This window comes from Moschus berezovskii, chromosome 22, assembly GCF_049115385.1.
Source record: "Moschus berezovskii isolate FMDL1 chromosome 22, NW_MosBer_1.0, whole genome shotgun sequence".
Taxonomy (NCBI): domain Eukaryota; kingdom Metazoa; phylum Chordata; class Mammalia; order Artiodactyla; family Moschidae; genus Moschus; species Moschus berezovskii.
In genome coordinates, this window is record NC_142481.1 from 26821323 (window position 1) to 26840480 (window position 19158).

Below are 19158 nucleotides of genomic sequence, written 5' to 3' on the forward strand. Positions count from 1 at the left end.
AAGTGAACAAAGATGGTAAAGGGTGTCAACTCTATAAATGTATAGAGGTGACAATTTGTGTGTCTGTTAATCCCAAATTCCTAATTTATCATCCCCCTTTCCTACTTTAGTAACTGTAAGTTTGTTTTCTATGTCTATGACTATTTCTGTCTTGTAAATACTCACTTGTACCATTTTTTAAGATTCCACATATAAGTAGTATGTCTTTCTCTTTCTGATTTCACTTTGTATGATCATCTCTGTTGTTGTTGTATAGTTATAAGTTGTGTTTGACTCTTTTGTGGCCTCATGGACTGTAGCCCTCCAGCCTTCTCTGTCCGTGGGATTTTCCCGGCAAGAATACTGTAGTGGGTTGTCATTTCCTCCTCCAGGGGAATCTTCCCCACCCAAGGATCAAATCCTCGTTTTCATCATTGTAGGTGGATTCTTTACTACTGAGTCACCTGGAAGGTACATGATCATCTCTAGGTCCATCAGGTTCATCCATTTTACTGCAAATGGCATTATGTCATTCTTTTTTATGGATGAGTAGTATTCTATTGTATGTATGTACCACATCTTCTTTATCCATTCCTGTCAACAGCCATTTAGGTTGATTCCATGACTTGGTTATGGTGAATAGTGCTATGAATATTGGGGTGCACGTATCTTTTCAAATTAAGAGTTTTCATCTTTTCTGGATATATGCCCAGGAGTGGGATTGCTGGATCGTATGGTAAATCTATAATTTTTTTTAAGGAACCTTCACACTGTCCTCTACAGTGGCTGCATAATTTGTTCTTTCTCACACAGCACTTTACTATATTGGGTTCTGATGACACTGAGAATGTGACATTTGTTGTAAACCCAAGCTTGGACCAGTAAGCTTAGCCCAAACAACTTCATAAAATCAGACTGGCTCATGCCAAGGAATGGCTTCTGAGCAGTTTGTTAAGGAGCTTCTTGGTTGAGAGCAAACACAGTGTGGGGGAGGAGGAATAAAAATAAGGTTTAGGTTAGTAACATTTTGGAGAGGTAGGGCCAGGGCAAAATTATGCTATCACACAAAGTGACTGATACCAAAATAAATGGAGCACGGATCTCCTAGCAAGATTCCTGAGAAACTCTCACCTCACTTTCCTCTGTGTGACTGAATGTATGATAAAGCTCAGATTGATCAGTGATTAAGTTCCCATCACACAGACGGTCAGTGGTAGAACTAGAACAAAAACTAAGTTTTTAGGAGTTTGGAGTTGCCCTAAATCTGTTTAACAATGGCATCAGAAGAGGCTAAGATGTGACAACCAAACACACATGATACTGGATAGGATCCCGTGCCAGGAAGAAAATGGAGACATTCATTGTTGGGAAGACTGGCACCATTAAATGGGGTCTGTAGATGGGTGGTAGTGCTGAACCGAAGTTGACTTCCTGATTGGGAGGGTTGTAGGGTGGCAGTACAGGAGAGTGTCCTTGTGTTTGCAAAGTACACACTAGAGAATTTAAGGGTGATGAGCATCATGTCAGAAAAAGATGACAGGGTAATGGAACCAATGTGGCAGAATGCTAGCAATCGGGAAATTTGGGTGATAGGGATACAGGAGTTCTTTGTACTTTTTGTTTTAAAGATTTAGCTTTGACTGCGCCGGGACTTCATTGCTGCACTTGGGCTTTCTCCTGTTGTGGTGTGCGGGCTTCTCTTTTGTTGCAGAACAAGGCTCTGGGCACATGGGCTTCAGTTGTTGCGGTGCGTGGGCTCAGTAATTCCAGCTCATGGGCTCAAGAGCACATGATCAGTAGTTGTGGGGCACTGGCATGTGGGATCTTCCTGGATCAGGGATCGAACCTGTGTCTCCTGCATTGGCAGGTGGATTCTTTATCACTGAGGCACCAGGGAATCCCCTTTGTACTGTTCTTAACACTTTCCTGAAAGTTTGAAACTATTTTAATATTAAAAAGTGAACAAACAAGTCTAAAAGCAATTCTTTTATTTACAGTATAAAGGTTACAAAGGTATATATGTATTTATATATATAATACCCTTAAGTTACAAACTTCATTGTAATGTACAACACTCTATGCTGATGTGCGACTCAAGGGAAAGTGTTGTCTATGCATTATACTTACAGAGTACACATAAAGCTTTTCCATTATTAAGAACACAAATACTGCCCTGTTTTACACCATGGGTTTTGATTTGGTAGTCTGGTAATGCCAGAAGACTTGAGACCTAAATTTTAAACAATACTTAAAAAGAAGTCTTTTTTAAATACAAGATTCCAAAAGGAAGGAAAAAAACAGAATATCACTTACTTTTAACTCCTTGTAGAAGTGTTATCCTAGCTTTCTAGGTTTTAATACTTAAAAAAACGAGAGTTGTGTGGGACAGAATACATACAAGAGGGTATAATCAGAGTTTGCACAGATCAGCCAAAACAGGCCTTTGGAGGTGGTGTTTTGCCACATTAGTTTCTAAAAGACCTTGGGTCTGGTACCACAAAGGAAACAGATTCTTTGGGTGCCCAGGTCTTATCACACTGAACCCATCAGTGATACAGTGTTACCCAGACTGTAAAACATAACACTGGAGTCCAAACTAGAGAAAAACAATTGGAAATTGGTTCTTACGATAGAGAAGATTTGGTTTAAAGTATCAAGAGTGTCATCGAGATTGATGACTGTGCCAAACCCCAAACTCGTAGTTTAAATCATTTCTTTTCCTCCAAATTCTATCAATTCACAAAACAAGAGGTGAGAAAATGTAACTGACACCCACCTGAACAGGACTGAGATAGAAGGAAAGCGCTTCTTCCAACTTAGGCAGAACAGACATTTACACAACACATGCTGGTTCCAATAGAAACATTAGCACCTAATTGTCAAAGGGGGTGGTATAAAGTAAAGACCAAGACATTAAAGGCATGACCTAAATTCTGTGCACAACCACAGGACACTGAAAACCGTGGAGAAGGAGCCCAGGAGACCGTGTTCCCTATGCCATTCCAGTCACTAACATTTCAGCGCCTTTCTGGGCATGACAAAGGCTGTGGCCGAAAGGCTGCCTCTAGTGATAGATGGGAACCAGGCTGGATAGAAAGGGACTGATACTGAAGGAAAAAATGGAAAATCTCATGCAACCTCCCTTAGTTTTGGAAGGTGCGCTTTTTACTGAGTTTGAAGGCCCAAGTGTTCTAGAGTAAGTGAAATTTTGCTAAGTTTTAAATATCTTCACTATTTTGATTTCTCAGATGAAGCAACAGCCTATCTACCACATGTAAGGAGTTTGAGCAAATGAGATGTTTAAAGGCTGTAAGTGTGGAAATGATTGGATCAGCAGAATCTACAAAGGGCAGTAGATAAAATATACATTGATCTCTTCTGTTGATAGATAAGTATTTCTTTAAAAAGACTTAGTCATTGATCCACTTAGGGCAATAGAGCTTACTTTTAGTTGTGATTTGCCTTACTAAGAATATTCTACACTATTCTCCTTCCCAAACTTAAGTATGATTTTGCATTAAAAAAAAAAAAGATGCATGATGAAAAGACCAACCTTCTTAAATGTGCTTGGAGTTCTTTCATGCTGGCGTGGACCAATGACTGAGCATCCTTTTAAACACTTTCCAGTTTACCAGCAGAACTGGAGGTTTACTTTGGTAAAAATATGAGGTGGTTAATGACTTAACCTCTGACTGATAAATAGATGGTATGGTATGACTGAGAAATAATGGATGAGGTGTTGCTTGAGGGCAGGAATTTTCTTGTGGACCCTTCAGAGTGCCTGTGAAGAACTGCACATGAATAAATGTTTATTAGATGAAAGAATCCATGAATTAATATATAATTAACTAGATTTGGCATTTCAAAAATTTCTCTAGGGCCCCAAAGAACCTTTTGTCTATTCATTAGGGACTTTGGTCACCCTGGAAGAGGTGATAATCAGACTCCAAGGGTCTATATGGGACTAGGATAAAGAGGGACTCAAAAATTTTTGCATTTGTGTCAATAGCATGGAGGTAAGATTATTATGAAACTGAGCAAAGTACTTCCAGGACTCAGAAGTTAGAAATCTACCAGAATACCTAATTTTACAATACAATGAAGTATCATTTCTCTGTTATATCTTTTTAGTTTCAACCAACCTATTCTGTGGCAATTCAAAGATTACAGGTCATATGGTAGACTTTTGTTGAATACAATCAAATGTTCATTGGAGAGCAAGCAATAAATGGCATATTTATGCATTACATCAAGGGTAGATTTACTTTTAAAACCAGAATAAGCTTTGGTTCAGTCAGCCAAAGTGGAAAGTTAAGAACAGAGGTGACAAGAAATTCAGCTCAGGTTTATAAAAGAAGAAATCTTGTTAAGATATTTTTTAAAGTTAATATATAACAACCATTCTTCCAGTTGGCAGTTTAGCTAGTGTTGAAGAGACAGATGTGTTCTATGTGTCTATTAATTGTACCTTACCTTAACTGGAAATTACTAATCTGCTAGAAGTATGTTTGTGTGTGTGTGTACTTTAGGAAAAGGGTTTCAAATCAACCACCTATGTAGTCTATTACTAGTGTAAAATAAATTTCACTTAATATCATTATACCATAGAAGTAGCTATATTGCTGAAAAACACATAATCCTGATATACAGCATAATTATTTTAGATTTGTTTGTCATCACACATTTAATGAGTGTCTCCATGCCCAGCACAGTGAAACATATAGCTTAAAAAGGTGGGCGGGGATGGGAGGGCGGCTGCTGTCAGTTTTTAAAGACAGTGTGCATAACAAAATAATTCCAGATCACCAAACAATTAAAATAGGGACACAGAATGGTAGAAAACGGCAGATTCCTCTACTTTGATCTAATGGAGGAAAAAAAAAAAGCCATGATAAGAATTCAAATTTAAATGAAAGATATTTCCAATAGGATGTAGTACCACTTGGCATGTAATATATCTGATAGACTTTGGTAAAACAAATGAATGTGACTATAATCAAATTCAACTTAAAGTTTAAGCAGAATCCCAAATCAGTCTCTCCTCCTTACACAGATATGCAGATCTCACTATGCTTTGAGATGAAAGAGATCTGGCATTTTACTTCTTCATTGGATATTGGGGGAAAAAAAAAGACCTTTGGCTTTCTAACCAGCCATTTCATTCACGGCATCAATAGTGGATGGCAGTGACATGGAAATGGATGTTGGATATTTGGATGGTTTAAATATTATGTACAATCAATAGCTTATAACCAGTGAAAATAATAACATAATTCAGCATGTCTAAAAAATAAAAAATAAAAAGCAGAGAAAGTGCTTAAGTCTACAGGTCTTCCCTGAAAACTTCAAAAATGTTTATAACTTTTTAAGTAGGTAGGGTTTTTAATAGATTTTGCATAGCAGCTTACAAGATAATTTGAATTTAAAAATATGGATATAAATTAAACAAGAAGACTGGAGGTTCTCTCAAAATTAAAAACAATCCATTATAACCTTTTCTCAGAAGTGGACACACTTTTGTCCATCAAAACCATTAACAGTGAAATGTAGTCTTGTCCAGATTCCACACAGCTTAAATGTTTTTTAAATAGTAAATTTTGGTTTTATTAGCTAAGTGCATGTAATCGGCTGAAAAAAGCTTTGTTACCATTCTGTTAGGAAGATAAATTAAGAGAATAATCAGTAACAACTTTAATCATTTGTTGGTCAGAGAGATTTTTCCACTTATAAAAATATAGGAAATAAACAGTTTCATCTCTCCTGCATGCAATAATTTTCAATGACTTTGTGAGAGTACAGATGACAGGAACAGGCACTATCAGACTTCACCTAGCCTAAAAGGCGCTAAAACATGGCTTTAAAATAGGCAAATGACCTTCAAAGTAATATTTTTGATTCCTGTACATATCCCAATATTTAATCTGAAACTTTTCTAGGTAGGTGAGTTTACAGTTACAACTACCTAATAAATACTGTATAAACATAAAGTATTTCTTCATATAAAATATTAGATACTAATTTCCAGGTAAGGTTTGTTTGAAGACTTGAGGAAAGGACTCACATTTTCCAGAAAAAGTATAATTGAGCTTTTTCTTCCTTTCCCTTTTTTTTTTTTGGAGAGGGAGGGGAGAAGTTTTAGAGAACGAGGAGGAGGAAAGCTCACACCCCAGCTGGCTGCTTGTAGGCATCTGTGTGGAATGTGGAGAAGACGTCTACACCCTCAGGTGGGTCCCGAGGACACAGGATGGGTCCCTCGGAATGAGGGGATGCTACTCTGTGGCTCCCTTCCACTTGACACAGAGAGGTCCACCACATCCTCAACAGTCTTCCTAATTCAAATGAAAGAGAAATGAAAAGTCAGCTGTTCTAGAAAAGAGGTGAAATATCAAAACTGCCCATCTGCAGTTACCATTTGAAGATAATTTGCCACGTTTTGGCATCTTGATACAAAATACCTATTTACCAAGGCTGTCTCATTCATAAAAAGCACTTCATTTGTGATATGAGAGTCCCACAAACACACTTACTTGAAGAACAACCTGGTCACCCATGATTGCAAAGCTGCTGACATTTGTTAAACAAGCAGCTGAAGGGCTCTTGCTCTTGTGGGTGCTTGTTGTCAAAGGAAACCCCCCACACACTTTCATTTCACATCGAGACTCAAAAGATGTCAAGAAACCCTTGGGATCTTGGTGCATGACAGTTAAAGCTTGAGCAAAATGAGCCGAAATGCACACAATGCCTTACCTCTCCTGCCCACATTTAAATCACAGCTCTTTAACAGATCTTTTTCATATAAGGAATGAGCAGCGTGGCTCAGAATTTCCCCCAGAAAAAATTCTCAGTGTCTTATTAGCCTTTCGTACAAACACAGAAAACCTCACCAAATGGCTTTGCTGCAAAGTCTATGACTGTATTGTTCAACTTCTCAGATTAATAATACTCTCATTGCAAAAAGTGTCTTAAGCTCACTTATCTGAGGGTATTGTGTGTTGACATTCTGCTTCTGGAAATCTTAGCTGGATCTTCAAGATATTTTCTTTCTTTTCTGACTTGCAACATATCCCAGATAGAACCAAACTTAGATTTATGAAATTTCAAAACATAAGAAAAGCTCTTAAAGGTTATATTCTAGCCTAGATTTTAATTTCCAGTTTTAAGTAGAACATTTTGGGGATTGGAGCTAGGAGAAGAACTGACTTATGGGGGGAGGGAAGACAATGAGTTTACAAAGTCTAATTTGAACCGTCTCTGCTCAATGGTCTGCTCTATGTTCTGTCTATAGGTCTGCCTGAACTCAAACCAAATAGCTCTTTGCAAATAGTACATTTGTGGGTATTTTTTTTTTCTTCTTATCTTTGGATTGCTATCCTCCAACACCTTCCATAGTACACACATCCTCTATGGCATTCCTGATAACTCTAGTAAATGAGAACTGTTCCTAGACCCTTCCCCAGAGAGCACAGAGAACAGTCAAGTCAATGTTATCTTTTCTTTTGGATCTGGGGACTGTACTAACCTTACATTTTATATAGCTATTATACTGTTGTAAATGGTTTCAGATATATACCTCCTTCATAATTAGGAAAAAGAAGCTGAATGCGATTCTCCAGTACTGCCGAACCAGCACTTTCGCTGCTGCTGTGGTCTCCTGATGACACATTTGGTGATGCTGAGTGAAGCCCAGGTAGCTGTTCCATGGTCTCGTTGCCCTGGCCACTGCAGGAGGCGTCACTGAGCCAGCACTGAGGGAGCAGTGCTGACGGATGCCACTCTGCTGCCCGGAGGGAGAAGGCCTGGGCTTGGACCCTGCCTGGGCTCACATAGCCCAAAGCGACACAACACGATGTTTGTGCTGAAGGTGTGCTGGCTTCACTGATGTGTACTCTTTAAAACAAGCTGGCACTACAGGATTTATCTTGCTTCAAAAGATCTACCAGTTGGAAAAGCTACCACACTAAAGAAACCCACCTCAAAGACGGTTCCTCAAAATTAGGATAGATGACTTCCCTGGAATGGCAGTGATATCCAGTTATTCAAACAGTGACTAATAAAGCTCCATTAACCCTCACCAAAGGCACATTTGGTCAGCAATAAAAAATGGCTTCAGCTAAAATGAGGATTTTCTTTTAAAAGAAATATTATCCCCTGGCTCCTACCAAAGAGAAAAATCAGAAAATCCTAAAACAAGCAACACTTTGCTTTCAGAGCAGTGGTTACCAACTTGCTCTTCAAGCTGGTCACTACTAGAAAGAGTGGAAAGCGAGGCAAATCAAATCTCCTAAGTTCTAAGTCCTAAAGTGAGCACTTAGGTGTGGCAAAGCCGGTGACGTGGTGGGACGTGATGGTCAGGGTGAGATAGAGGGAGAGCCAGGACATGTGAAGAACCCTTTGGTGACGCAATTCAAGGACTTCCGGGGGTAGGAGTAAATGAGGACAGTAAATTCCAACCAAATGTCTAACCTACATGGAGTGACCAAGAAGCCCAGGCCGCTGCAAACTAGCACCTGTGATGGGATGGCTGTTCTAAGTAAGTGGTCAAGGTTAAGCCTGAAACTAATTCTATTGGAAGGAGGAGGAGAAGAAAATGCTCAGATGTTTGATTACGCCCAAAATGAAAAAGAATGAGCCACCCTTCTTAACAAGGGAAATAAACCTAATTACTTAGAAACCACATTAGGTGACTAGACAATTAACAGATTCATTTTGGAGCTTATTAGAGTCCTAGAATTTCTGGCCAAGGTAGCTTGTAAAAAGCAAGCTCTTCTTTAAACATGGTTACAGTTCAGCAGTGATTTGCAGGTCCTTGTCAAGGCACTGTGCTGGAGGAGAGAGCAAAGAGCTTTCTTTTTGTGCTTTTTTTTTTTTTTTGAGGTGGAAATACTTCTTATGACATTCAAGGCTCTTTAACTGATTTTTTTTTGCTGCTCATACAAGCAGTCCCATGCGAGTGACTTTGGCCGACAAGAATGTGTGCAGCACAAATACAATCGGCTTTGGACAGGAGTGCAGGTCCATTGTCTGTGGAGAAAGGACATTAATTATCACTACTATACAGAGATGCTTTAATACACAAACGTGCAAAGTAAACAAATTTGAACGTGATATTCTACTTAAAAAAAAGATTTATTCTTTAATTTTTTGGCTACGCTGGGTCTTCGCTTCTGTGAGAAGGAAAACTTCCTCTGGTTGTGGTGAGTGGGGGCTACCCATCCATGTGGTGCTTGGGCTTCTCATTTCGGTGGCTTCTCTTATTGCAGAGCATGGGCGAAAGAGAGCTCGGGCTTCAGCAGTCATAGCTCGCAGGCTCTAGAGTGCTGGCTCAGTAATTGTGGCACACAGGCTTAGTTGGTCCTTGGCATGTGGGATCTTCCTGGACCAGGAATTGAATCTGTGTCCCTTGCGTTCCAGTGGTTAAGAATCCACCTTGCATCACCAGGGAAACTACTTTTTTGTGTTCTACTTTTTAAAAAGAACTTGGATAAAGGATGTGTCAGACACAAGGCCACACTTGGTCAATTAGAGCTGCAAATGGAAGTATACTCAAAAGTAAGGCTATTACATGGCATAATTAAACACTAGCGTGAGAGTTCACATCCACAATTAGGACACTATTAGTGGTGTACTAGATTCCACTATGCCAGGTAGGAAGAACTTAAAAGTAGAAGAGGTAAAGAAAAGAGGAATATCCTATATGGAAACCACTAACTGTAAGTATATTTCCCACAGGAAATCATAGTGAATTCAGCCAAAGTGTGATCATCTATTAAGATTTTTGACACTCCTTATCAAAAGAGTGTGTGGGAATTGCAAATCTTGAAGCTAGTTGGGAGGGCTAGTTATACCTTCCTAAGCACAGGACTCTAATTTGGACAGCTGACATATGATGAATAGGCTTCAACAGGCTTTTGAAGTCCATGGCTATCCATAGTTTCCTAAAGGTTCATCATTTAAAAGAAGATTTCTAGTTACAGTTTTCTTATTTGGAGTTTGAACTATATTATCGCTAACATCTGTTAGTTCTAAAACTTCAAGATTCTGTTTTCCAAATTTATACTTGTTGTGACTGTATCAATAGACATAAGATTTCACATATAAGATAAGACTTGAACTACTGGCTCAATACCGTAAGACATAGAGGCATGGCTTTTTGAGTCCTTTCTCATAATTTCTGATTTCTGAAGTACCCTCGACACACTTCTCTAGTTCTCCAAGGGGACTCAAGAATTCCTATGGGTATTTCCTTTAAAGGACAAGGAAGTCAAAGCAGATGATGGGTGTATGGGCTTATCTTTGCATTTTTTTTTCTGACCAGCAGAATTTCTATAGCAACTAAGTCACTATTACTTTTAACTCTTATCCCAACAAATTGCTGATAACAGCAATGGATATAGGTCATTTATTAAAGTGTGCCAGGTTTAGTATTTTATATCTTACATTTGATAAAAGCCTGTTTCTATCTCATTTTTCTTGCTGATATTCAAACAAAACTTTAAAAAGGCAATGATCCCCTAATGTGGGGAAAAAACAAGACAAAACCCCAAAGCCAAACCCATGCATCTTTGAAACCTGAAGAAGAATTTCCCTGGCTCCAAGTGGAATATTAGATGGTAAGTCCATAATTTTCTATAACAAGAGGTAAGAAATGATAAAGAGAATACCTATTAGAATAAACATATTTTTCAGAAACATGCTTACCAGTTCTCCTTCGGGCCCGCCAAAATCCAGATACAGATTTCTGATGCCATCATCAGCAGACATTTTCAGCCTTTCGAAGGGGTAGCGGTATAAGATGCTACTGGAACCTCCGTTTTCCCTGGAGATAGTGAACCCGCTTTCATAGTGGATGGTGAGTCTCACCTCTTGGCCATTTAATGTGCAGCCTATTGAAGACAAGCAACAGACATCACTAATGAAGTTCCTACTTCAGTTAGAGAGTGACAAAGGCTTCTCCTGACTTCAAAAAAGGGAAAAGGGAAAAGAATCTTTCTGAGAATGCGTGATACCTAATCTATTTGGAATGTCCTGAAGTGAATTCTGTTTTGGTCACTCAAGTGAACATCTTGATTGAGATGAGGAAGAAATTACCATAACTTTACTTGACATCTGATCTGATTCAGTTCAATTCAGTGAGTATCAACTGAACACTGTGCAGACAGTAGGCTGTGTGTGGTGCTGGAGAAGTAAGAAGCATGGTCTCTGCTCTCAAGACCTCATAAGTGACAGGCATAGACATGAAATCCCTAACTGCTTAAGGTAAAGGGTATAGAATATGACTAAATACCAAACTCAGTAAGGCCCAAGTTGAGGAACGGTTTCCTGGAGGAATGGGACTTGAGAAAGGCCTGAAAACATGGTCAAACCTGATAGGCAGTGAAGAGTAGGAAGAAGGTTTCGAGTGGGCAAGGAGGAACAACCAAACGAGAAAAGGCAGAGACACCTTTCAGGGGCAGTAACATGGTTGGTAGCTGGGAAGTCACGCTGTCAGTCCTACCAAAGATAAAATTCAAAAAGATACATCTGAATTGATGGGACCAAAAGAACTGATCATCAAGACTGGCAAATGTCTCCTGTCAAGACTGGTGAAGTCCCTGTTTCACCAACATTTAAGCTGTTTTATTGTTAGTATAGGGGCTACTGGTGGGAGGCCCTCTGCCCCATAGTAATTAACATAGTCCTCTGAGAGCTGAGTTTATCATCACTCAAAGGGCCAGAGCCGAGAGAGGAAGAATGGCTGTGAGCAGGAAGAATGGTTCCCAGCAAGCAAGTCCTCATACCCAGACCAAAGCATCCTTTCACTGGACATGAAAAACACTCAGTCAAGGCAGCTGGCATGTTCAAGAAATAAGGAAAAGGAATAACTCACAGAGGAGAGTTTTAAACAATGAACTCTGAATATTAATTACTTCAGAAGAGGAGCCAACAATTTAACAGGAGAAGGTGGGAACGTGCATCTGAGGACATGCTGGCTTATTTACGTGCGTGTATATATGTGTGTGTGCGCACTAAGCACACGCATCCTATTAAAGATGTAACAGACTACGCGCCTGCACCACGCATGAGTACATGCACACACACACACATTTTAAAGAAATCCTGGTTCTTTTCAGAGAGATTTACTTTCAGCCAGTTTAGTATGTCTGGAAAGCGCTAAATACAGAATAAGTGATTAATAAGTACATCAATTGACTTGAACTGTGGAAATGAAAGTATTACCAAGGTAAAATACTGAAATAGAGCTGTGAATGAGAACAAAAAAAATTCAAAGTTATCAAACAACAAGTTTCTTTTGTCCATTTAAAAATATAAGGAACCAGGTGGTCCTTATTTTCTCTCTATTCAAGCCATTTGTGAGCCAAAGACTGAATAGATTTTGGTTTCCTGTAATATGAAGTTTACAGACACCAAAGGAACAACACGATACTAAAAAATGCTCAAAAGCCACACTGTACTCTTTGCTTTGGGAAGCATATCTCTCCAGATACTTGAAGATTTGGTGACCCCATGTGCCAGTGATGAGTGTGCTGGCCAGACCCCTGGGACTCCACACAAGGACACAGGGCATCCAGCTTGTCCAACTGAAGACTTCTCCATCCCAGAAATCACATTCTGTGGCCAAGACAGAAACCAGAGCCCCATAGTCCTTAATGTGGTGACCAATCACAATGGGTAGGAGACAGGCAAGTGAGAACAGTGTGGTGTGGTGACTTTGGTCAAAATCCAAGGCGGGATCTAGTCATTGGTGTCACTGCTTGAACCATCGTTGTGGTTGTAAGGAAAATACAGAGCACGTCTTAAACAGCTGATTGTTTACAGCTGAATTGTTACAACACAGAAAAAGCTGTCTGGTGTCACTGTTAGAAGATGACCCATGGAAATGCTGCTCATGCAGTTCTAAAGCCATAGAGACCCTTAACTTTCCAAAAGCAATGGAAAGAAAGATAAATCACAAGACTTTCTGCTCTCAAACATTTTCTCTTTTTATATACATCCTATAAAACTAGGTTTAGGAAACAAAATTTAAGAAAACAGGAGCAAAACTAAACCAACTTCCAGGCAAGATGTTCAAAGTAATTAAAACCATACTAGAAACTGTAACTGTGTCTTAATTTTGACAACTCTCTGTTCTCCTTAAAATGAAAAGCAATCTGGAAATATCTATACATAACCATATACACAGATACACACATATGAACCCATCCCTTTAAGTTCATACAGACAAGCCACAAGAGGGCGCTGCAACAATGGAAAGAGACCACCAGGGTGATTTCCTTTAGATGCTCATTTCAGTACTCGGGCACACCTCTTCCAACTTTGCAACAGAAACCCGAATTCCAGATTCTTTGCTTTTCTACAGCTATAAGCTCTTCCAGATGGTCACACTTTTAAGGGTGTCTATCCATGTTCCAAATCTTAACAAGAGGGTCAACACACCTAGTGTTTAGTAAATGAATCCTCACATTATTAAATATTTAAATAATGAAGAGTAAAACTACCATGTTATGTTGTACAGAAACTGTTGTGAATGTGTTCAGAGTCACATAAAAAACTTATGAAAGCTTTGCTACTGAAATAGAGAAACTCAGTTTCTTTCCATCATGATCACCTTCAGGTGTCTTATTTCAGAACATTTTTAAGTCTGGCACACAGGATAATGATTTTTACTTTAAAATAAAGAATGACAGTTCCACTTAATTACTGTTAGGAATGAAATGCCAGGATCTATACCTAGAGAGACTTCCTTGATCAACTCAGCAGCTGCATGGCAGCCCTGAACGAGTATCCGGGTCCAGGTAGACAGATCCCGATGTGTCTCCACCCTGAAGAGATGCATCTCGATGCCCTGCCGAGAGCCTGTCCTGGTGGCAAACGTCAGGTCAGATCCAAGGGAGGGTGAGCGACACCCAGAGCCAGAATGAACCAGCCTAGGAACATAAACACAGCAAAGTTCAAAAGTCATTAATGCACTGTCAGAGGACAATCTCAGAAATTTATGCTGATAAAAATGCAGAAAATTATGAACGTCATCAGCAGTTTTTAGGTAAGTATATCTCAAAACAAGATTATAGTCTTTGACATAGATACTATTCTGTTTTCCCATAAAAATGACTCCTGGTGTCACAAGCAGAACACTAAGTCAGATGGCCCAAGAACCCAATTTCCCATTAGCTTTTTCATGCAACCATGAAAGGCTGTAATGTGCTTATAGTCACTCGGTCGTGGCCGCCTCTGCAATGCCACTAGGGAAGCCCTCCCAAGAGGCTAGGCATGTCAAAAAAAAAACCAAAAAGATTCAATTTTGATTAAGAAATAAGCCACAAACATGCATATCCTCCCCAACTGTCAGTATCACCAGAACGGTAATTTTTACCAAGGATAAATGTATACCAATACATCATAATCAGTCAAAATTCAGGTTTGGATAAATATATCAATATAAAGACATATAGCCATCATTATAATATACAGAGAATTTTTATTGCTCTGAAAATCCTCAGTATACTGCCTACTTATCTCTCTCTCCCTGGGCAACACCTGAACTTTTTATTGTCTCTTGGAGAATGTCAGATCTAGAACAGAAAATATACAAGTCCAGAATGTTCTATCAAAACAGCTAATATGGCAATTTTCAAATATCTTTTTTTTTTTGGCCACACAATGCAGAACTTCCTTGACCAAGGATTGAACCTATGTCCCCTGCAGTGGAAGCATGGAGTCTTAACCACTAGACCACTGGGGAAGTCCTAAAATACTTTTATATAAAAGCCCTATCAAAAATGCTCAGAAGTCCAGCTGAAGAGGCTACTATTGGCCAAAGATAGACCATGATTTTTTTCTTCTTTAACTGACTGGTTCCTCAAAAAATTAAACAGAGGTACCATATGATCCAACAATTCCAATCCCAGGTACGTACCCAAGATAAATAAAAATATATATTAGAATAAAAATTTGTTCACAAATGTACATATCAGCATGATTCTTAATAGCCTGAAAGTGGAAATAGCTCAAATATCCATCAATTGATGAGTAGATAAAATGTAGCATGTATACAATGGACTATTATTCAATCATAAGAAACTTTGGAACTACTTGGCTACAGCTCTTGACTCTCATTCACTTAAAATATGATACTACTCTACTACAAAAAACAAAAAAAATGATGTGCCATCTTTTTACTTGAAAAAGTGAGTTCCAGGAATTCCCTGGCAGTCCAATGGGTAAGATTCAGCACTTTCACTGCTGTGGCCTGGGTTCAAATCTTGGCCAGGGAACTAAGATCCCACGGGCTGTGCAGCATGGTCCAAAAAAATCATTCTGGGGAGAAGAGTCAAATCAAGAATGAGACAGCAATGAAACAAAACAGAGAAGAGAAAAAACATGAGAAACATAAGGAAGAAAGAACCTTAGTTTCTACAATGTGTCCGACATATTCTGCCCCATGAGATGCTCATAAGAACAGGGTTTCAAGGTCAAAGATAAGAAATGTGACATTCATGAACTAAAAAATATTTTCAGATAAAAGGGAAAGAGCAGAACATTGTCTAAGAAAGTGTGACCGTTAAAGCATTTTAAAAATCCCCTCAACTAAGAGTGAAAAGCTTCCCACAAACAAAATCTTAATCCCAGTGGCTTTGCTGATGAATTCTATCAAATATTTAAAGAAGAATCAGTACCAATTCTTTATAAAGTCTTCCAAAAAACAGAAGAGGAGGGAATACCTCCCAACTCTTTCTATGAGGCTAGTAACACATTAAAACCCAGACCGAAGACATCTCAAGAAAAGAAAAACTACAGACCAAGATAATTTATAAATACAAGACACAAAAATTCTCATCAAATTATTAGCAAATTGAATCTAGCAAGACCAAATAAGATTTATCTCAGAAGTACAAGGTTGGTTTAATATTCAAAATCAATATGGTAATTTATTTATAAACTGATTTGATTTAAAAATTACTTAAAAAGTGGTGTTCCATTAAAATAAAAACAAAAATCAGCGGGTTCAGCTCACAAAAACCACACATGCTTTTCTTTGCAACAAACCATCACACCTCCATTTGCAGCAGAAGTGGACTCAGCACTTCCCACTTCATCTCACAGATTATCAACAAGATGAATACTGAAGGGCTGAGATTAAATAAAACTAGCAATTTTCTGCCCCAACAAAGGCATTTTGAGGTTAAACTGGCATGTTTTCTCCCTGCAAGGCCATACAGTTCGGTGCCAACTGCCTTGATTCATGATAAGGTACAAGCAATTTTACCAAACTCAGTGCAAATGTCAACAGTGAGAAAAGTGAACAACATGTTAGTATTACTGTGAAAACAGTTTTGAACTTACAGACCCCCTGAAGAGGGTATCCCCAGAGATCGATGAAAGTATTGAGAACCACCTCCCTGAGCTGATCACTGTAGAACCAACATGCCAATTACACATTAGCTACCTCAGCAAGAGTTAAATGAGTTTCAAAACTATTCCACATACAATCCAAGTAATACAGACTGTGAGCAAAGTGTTAGGGTGTATTCCCCCATATTCAGTTTGATTGCTAATCTCAAATCAGACCTTAAAAAATATAAAGTCCAGGAGAATTTTTCCTACAGATTTGATTATGAAATATTTGGCAGAGGGAATCTAATTCAAACCAGCTGCTGGACTCTTGCTGCACAGCAGTTGGTTAGAACACACTGCCAAAAGGCCCCCTTAGTGGGGAGGCCCGATGAGCTCATGCAAAGGCGGTACAGTGGCTTTGGCCCCATAAATCCCATAAGCACACTACCACTCAATTTTCCACATTGTCAAGTAGCCACGCTTTCTCTGGATCTTTTTCTTTTCCAGTCAAAGAAGGCATATAGGAAAAGACTACAAAATGCATATCGTGCAAAATCTACAGCACTTGTATCTAATGCTCTACCTGTATTGGGCACTTGGCTTTAACCTCAGGAAATGTGTCAAATGAAATAAAAAGAATAAAATAAAAATCCTCTTCATTTATCACTTTCATGTTTTACTTAATTCCCCAACCATCCCAAAATATCAACTATTAGATAAACACAAACATACAGCTTTGGTTTCTAAGAATCTGTAAATGTGCAAGCCAATATAAACAGTAACTCATGTTAATTTATATCACCCTAACAGTATTCTTTGATTTTTGAACTATAATTAATTTATTTATTTATCAGAGACTATCTACCTTTGCTATTGAATCATCAAGGCCTTTTCTGCAGGACCCTTATGTCCTGAAGGAATTAGTGAGGGCACACCTCTCTAACTCTGAGGCTCAATAAATCCTTCATCTCTATTCTGTGTTCTAAGGGCTACAGCTCTAAATTACAGAGAAACTCCTGAAAAACTGTCTGAAAATTTTATTTTTAAAAAATAATGATATATGTAAGGGAACTTGGCAAATTGAAGGACATCCTACATAACATAAAAGTCTTCCTGTAATTTAAGAATTCTCTTCCTCACATGAATCTTTGTCTCCTGAAAGCAGGAACCCCCACACTGTTTCCCATGGGACATACTAGATGACTCCATCATTTACCCTTTTTGACTACCAAGTACTTTTTTGTGGGACTCCTTTTTAATGTATAGTTTTTGAGCTGTATCAAAACCTGATTCTTTTTTAAGCCCAAATTAACACTGAATGTGAATATGTTTCCTAGTTTCACACTAGATAACTAGTTTCTGGTTGTTTCTTAAGACATATTGGCCTCCAAATCTACATTTCTCCATTCTTTTCCTTCCAGCTCCCCACATCTGGCATACTAGAAACATCCTGTTGCTTCAGGTCAAATAAATGTTTATTTGATAGAATCAAATATACAAATACACTCATACTAAAAAGAGAAGTTGAAGAATATTTTGGCAGAGTTGTGTAGTTTATCCACAGTACCACATTCTGGTTTAAATGATTTCATCACTCAGTCGAAATGCTACCACAATTTCAGTAGTTTTCTAGTCACAGTCAATAAGGAAAAAAACATACCACACAATTTACTTATCTTCTTGAGTAAGCAAGTCTTGAGAAGAGCAGTTAGGGAGCTGCTTCGACAACTTAAAAAATACACACAAAAATACTAGTGACAGAAACCATATATTCTGAGCTGCTGCTGCTGCTAAGTCACTTCAGTCGTGTCCGACTCTGTGCGACCCCATAGACGGCAGCCCACCAGGCTCCACCATCCCTGGGATTCTCCAGGCAAGAACACTGGAGTGGGTCACCATTTCCTTCTCCAATGCATGAAAGTGAAAAGGGAAAGTGAAGTCGCTCAGTCATGTCCGACTCTTCGCGACCCCATGGACTGAAGCCTACCAGGCTCCTCCGTCCATGGGATTTTCCAGGCAAGAATACTGGAGTGGGGTGCCACTGCCTTCTCCTATATTCTGAGCTAGGAGTTGCAAAAATGATCAATAGGGTTGTGAAAGAAAAGTTTTTGTCTAAATCGTCTACATCAGCTGCTTGAGTGCTATTTTAGGCACCTAAAAGATAACAGAAGTCGTTTTAAAATTCTTTAGCAGATTCAGAGTAGGACAGATATTTTGTTGTCTTTAGTCTTACCTTGTGGCAACAAGAGGGTAGCTGTGACATGGTGATGCCCAGGCATCCCTGGTCCACGGCATACAGTCATAAAGCAGCAGGTCCTTCTCAGTCACGGCCATGAGGACAGGTCTCCACTGCTGCCTTCCACCATCCAGTTTTGCCTGTTACAGAGGTGAGATCCAGAAAGTAGAGCTAACTATGATGATGAAAGTTCCTTCAGTGACCACCTAAGACAGTGGGTCTCCATTCTGCCTCCCCATCCTAACCCATGTGAGACAAAGGAAACGCCCCACAGGTTCCTTTCCACCGGCAGGGCCTCTCCACTGGGAGGTGTGAAGTAGACTGTGCAGCTGGAGAAAGTGCTCCCTGAGTGAATTACACACATTTTCTAATGATATGACACAGTTTCTTTCCCCTACTCCACAATAACTAATTATCACCAATTCTAATTAAATACACAGCACTCAGTGCAAAATGATAATGGTTTTAGTATGTCTGATGTGGGAGTAACATCTTCTAAGTGCAAGACAGAAACTGTTACCAAGTAAGTCAGTATAATCTAAACATCAGTGTTTTTCAAATATTTTTGATCAAGACTTGCAATAAGAAATACATTTTACATTGCAACTCAA

At 39.0% G+C, this 19158-nt stretch overlaps 1 protein-coding gene across 3 annotated transcripts in view; it reads right to left on the bottom strand.

The window, feature by feature from the left end:
- Positions 1 to 1950: 1950 nt before the first annotated feature.
- Positions 1951 to 19158, bottom strand: part of SNTB2 (syntrophin beta 2) — a 77618-nt gene continuing 60410 nt past the window's right edge. The window contains exons 4-8 of one of the 3 annotated variants that reach the window (XR_016035938.1): positions 18545 to 18687; positions 13708 to 13904; positions 10678 to 10862; positions 7550 to 9000; positions 1951 to 6308 (exon numbers count right to left, since the gene is read on the bottom strand). Coding sequence is in view for 2 of the 3 variants with exons in the window: in XM_055412434.2 (XP_055268409.2) it covers positions 8908 to 9000; positions 10678 to 10862; positions 13708 to 13904; positions 18545 to 18687 (618 nt within the window). In the remaining variant the exon portion in view is untranslated. The other 2 variants (XM_055412434.2, XM_055412435.2) reach the window with 2 other exon arrangements.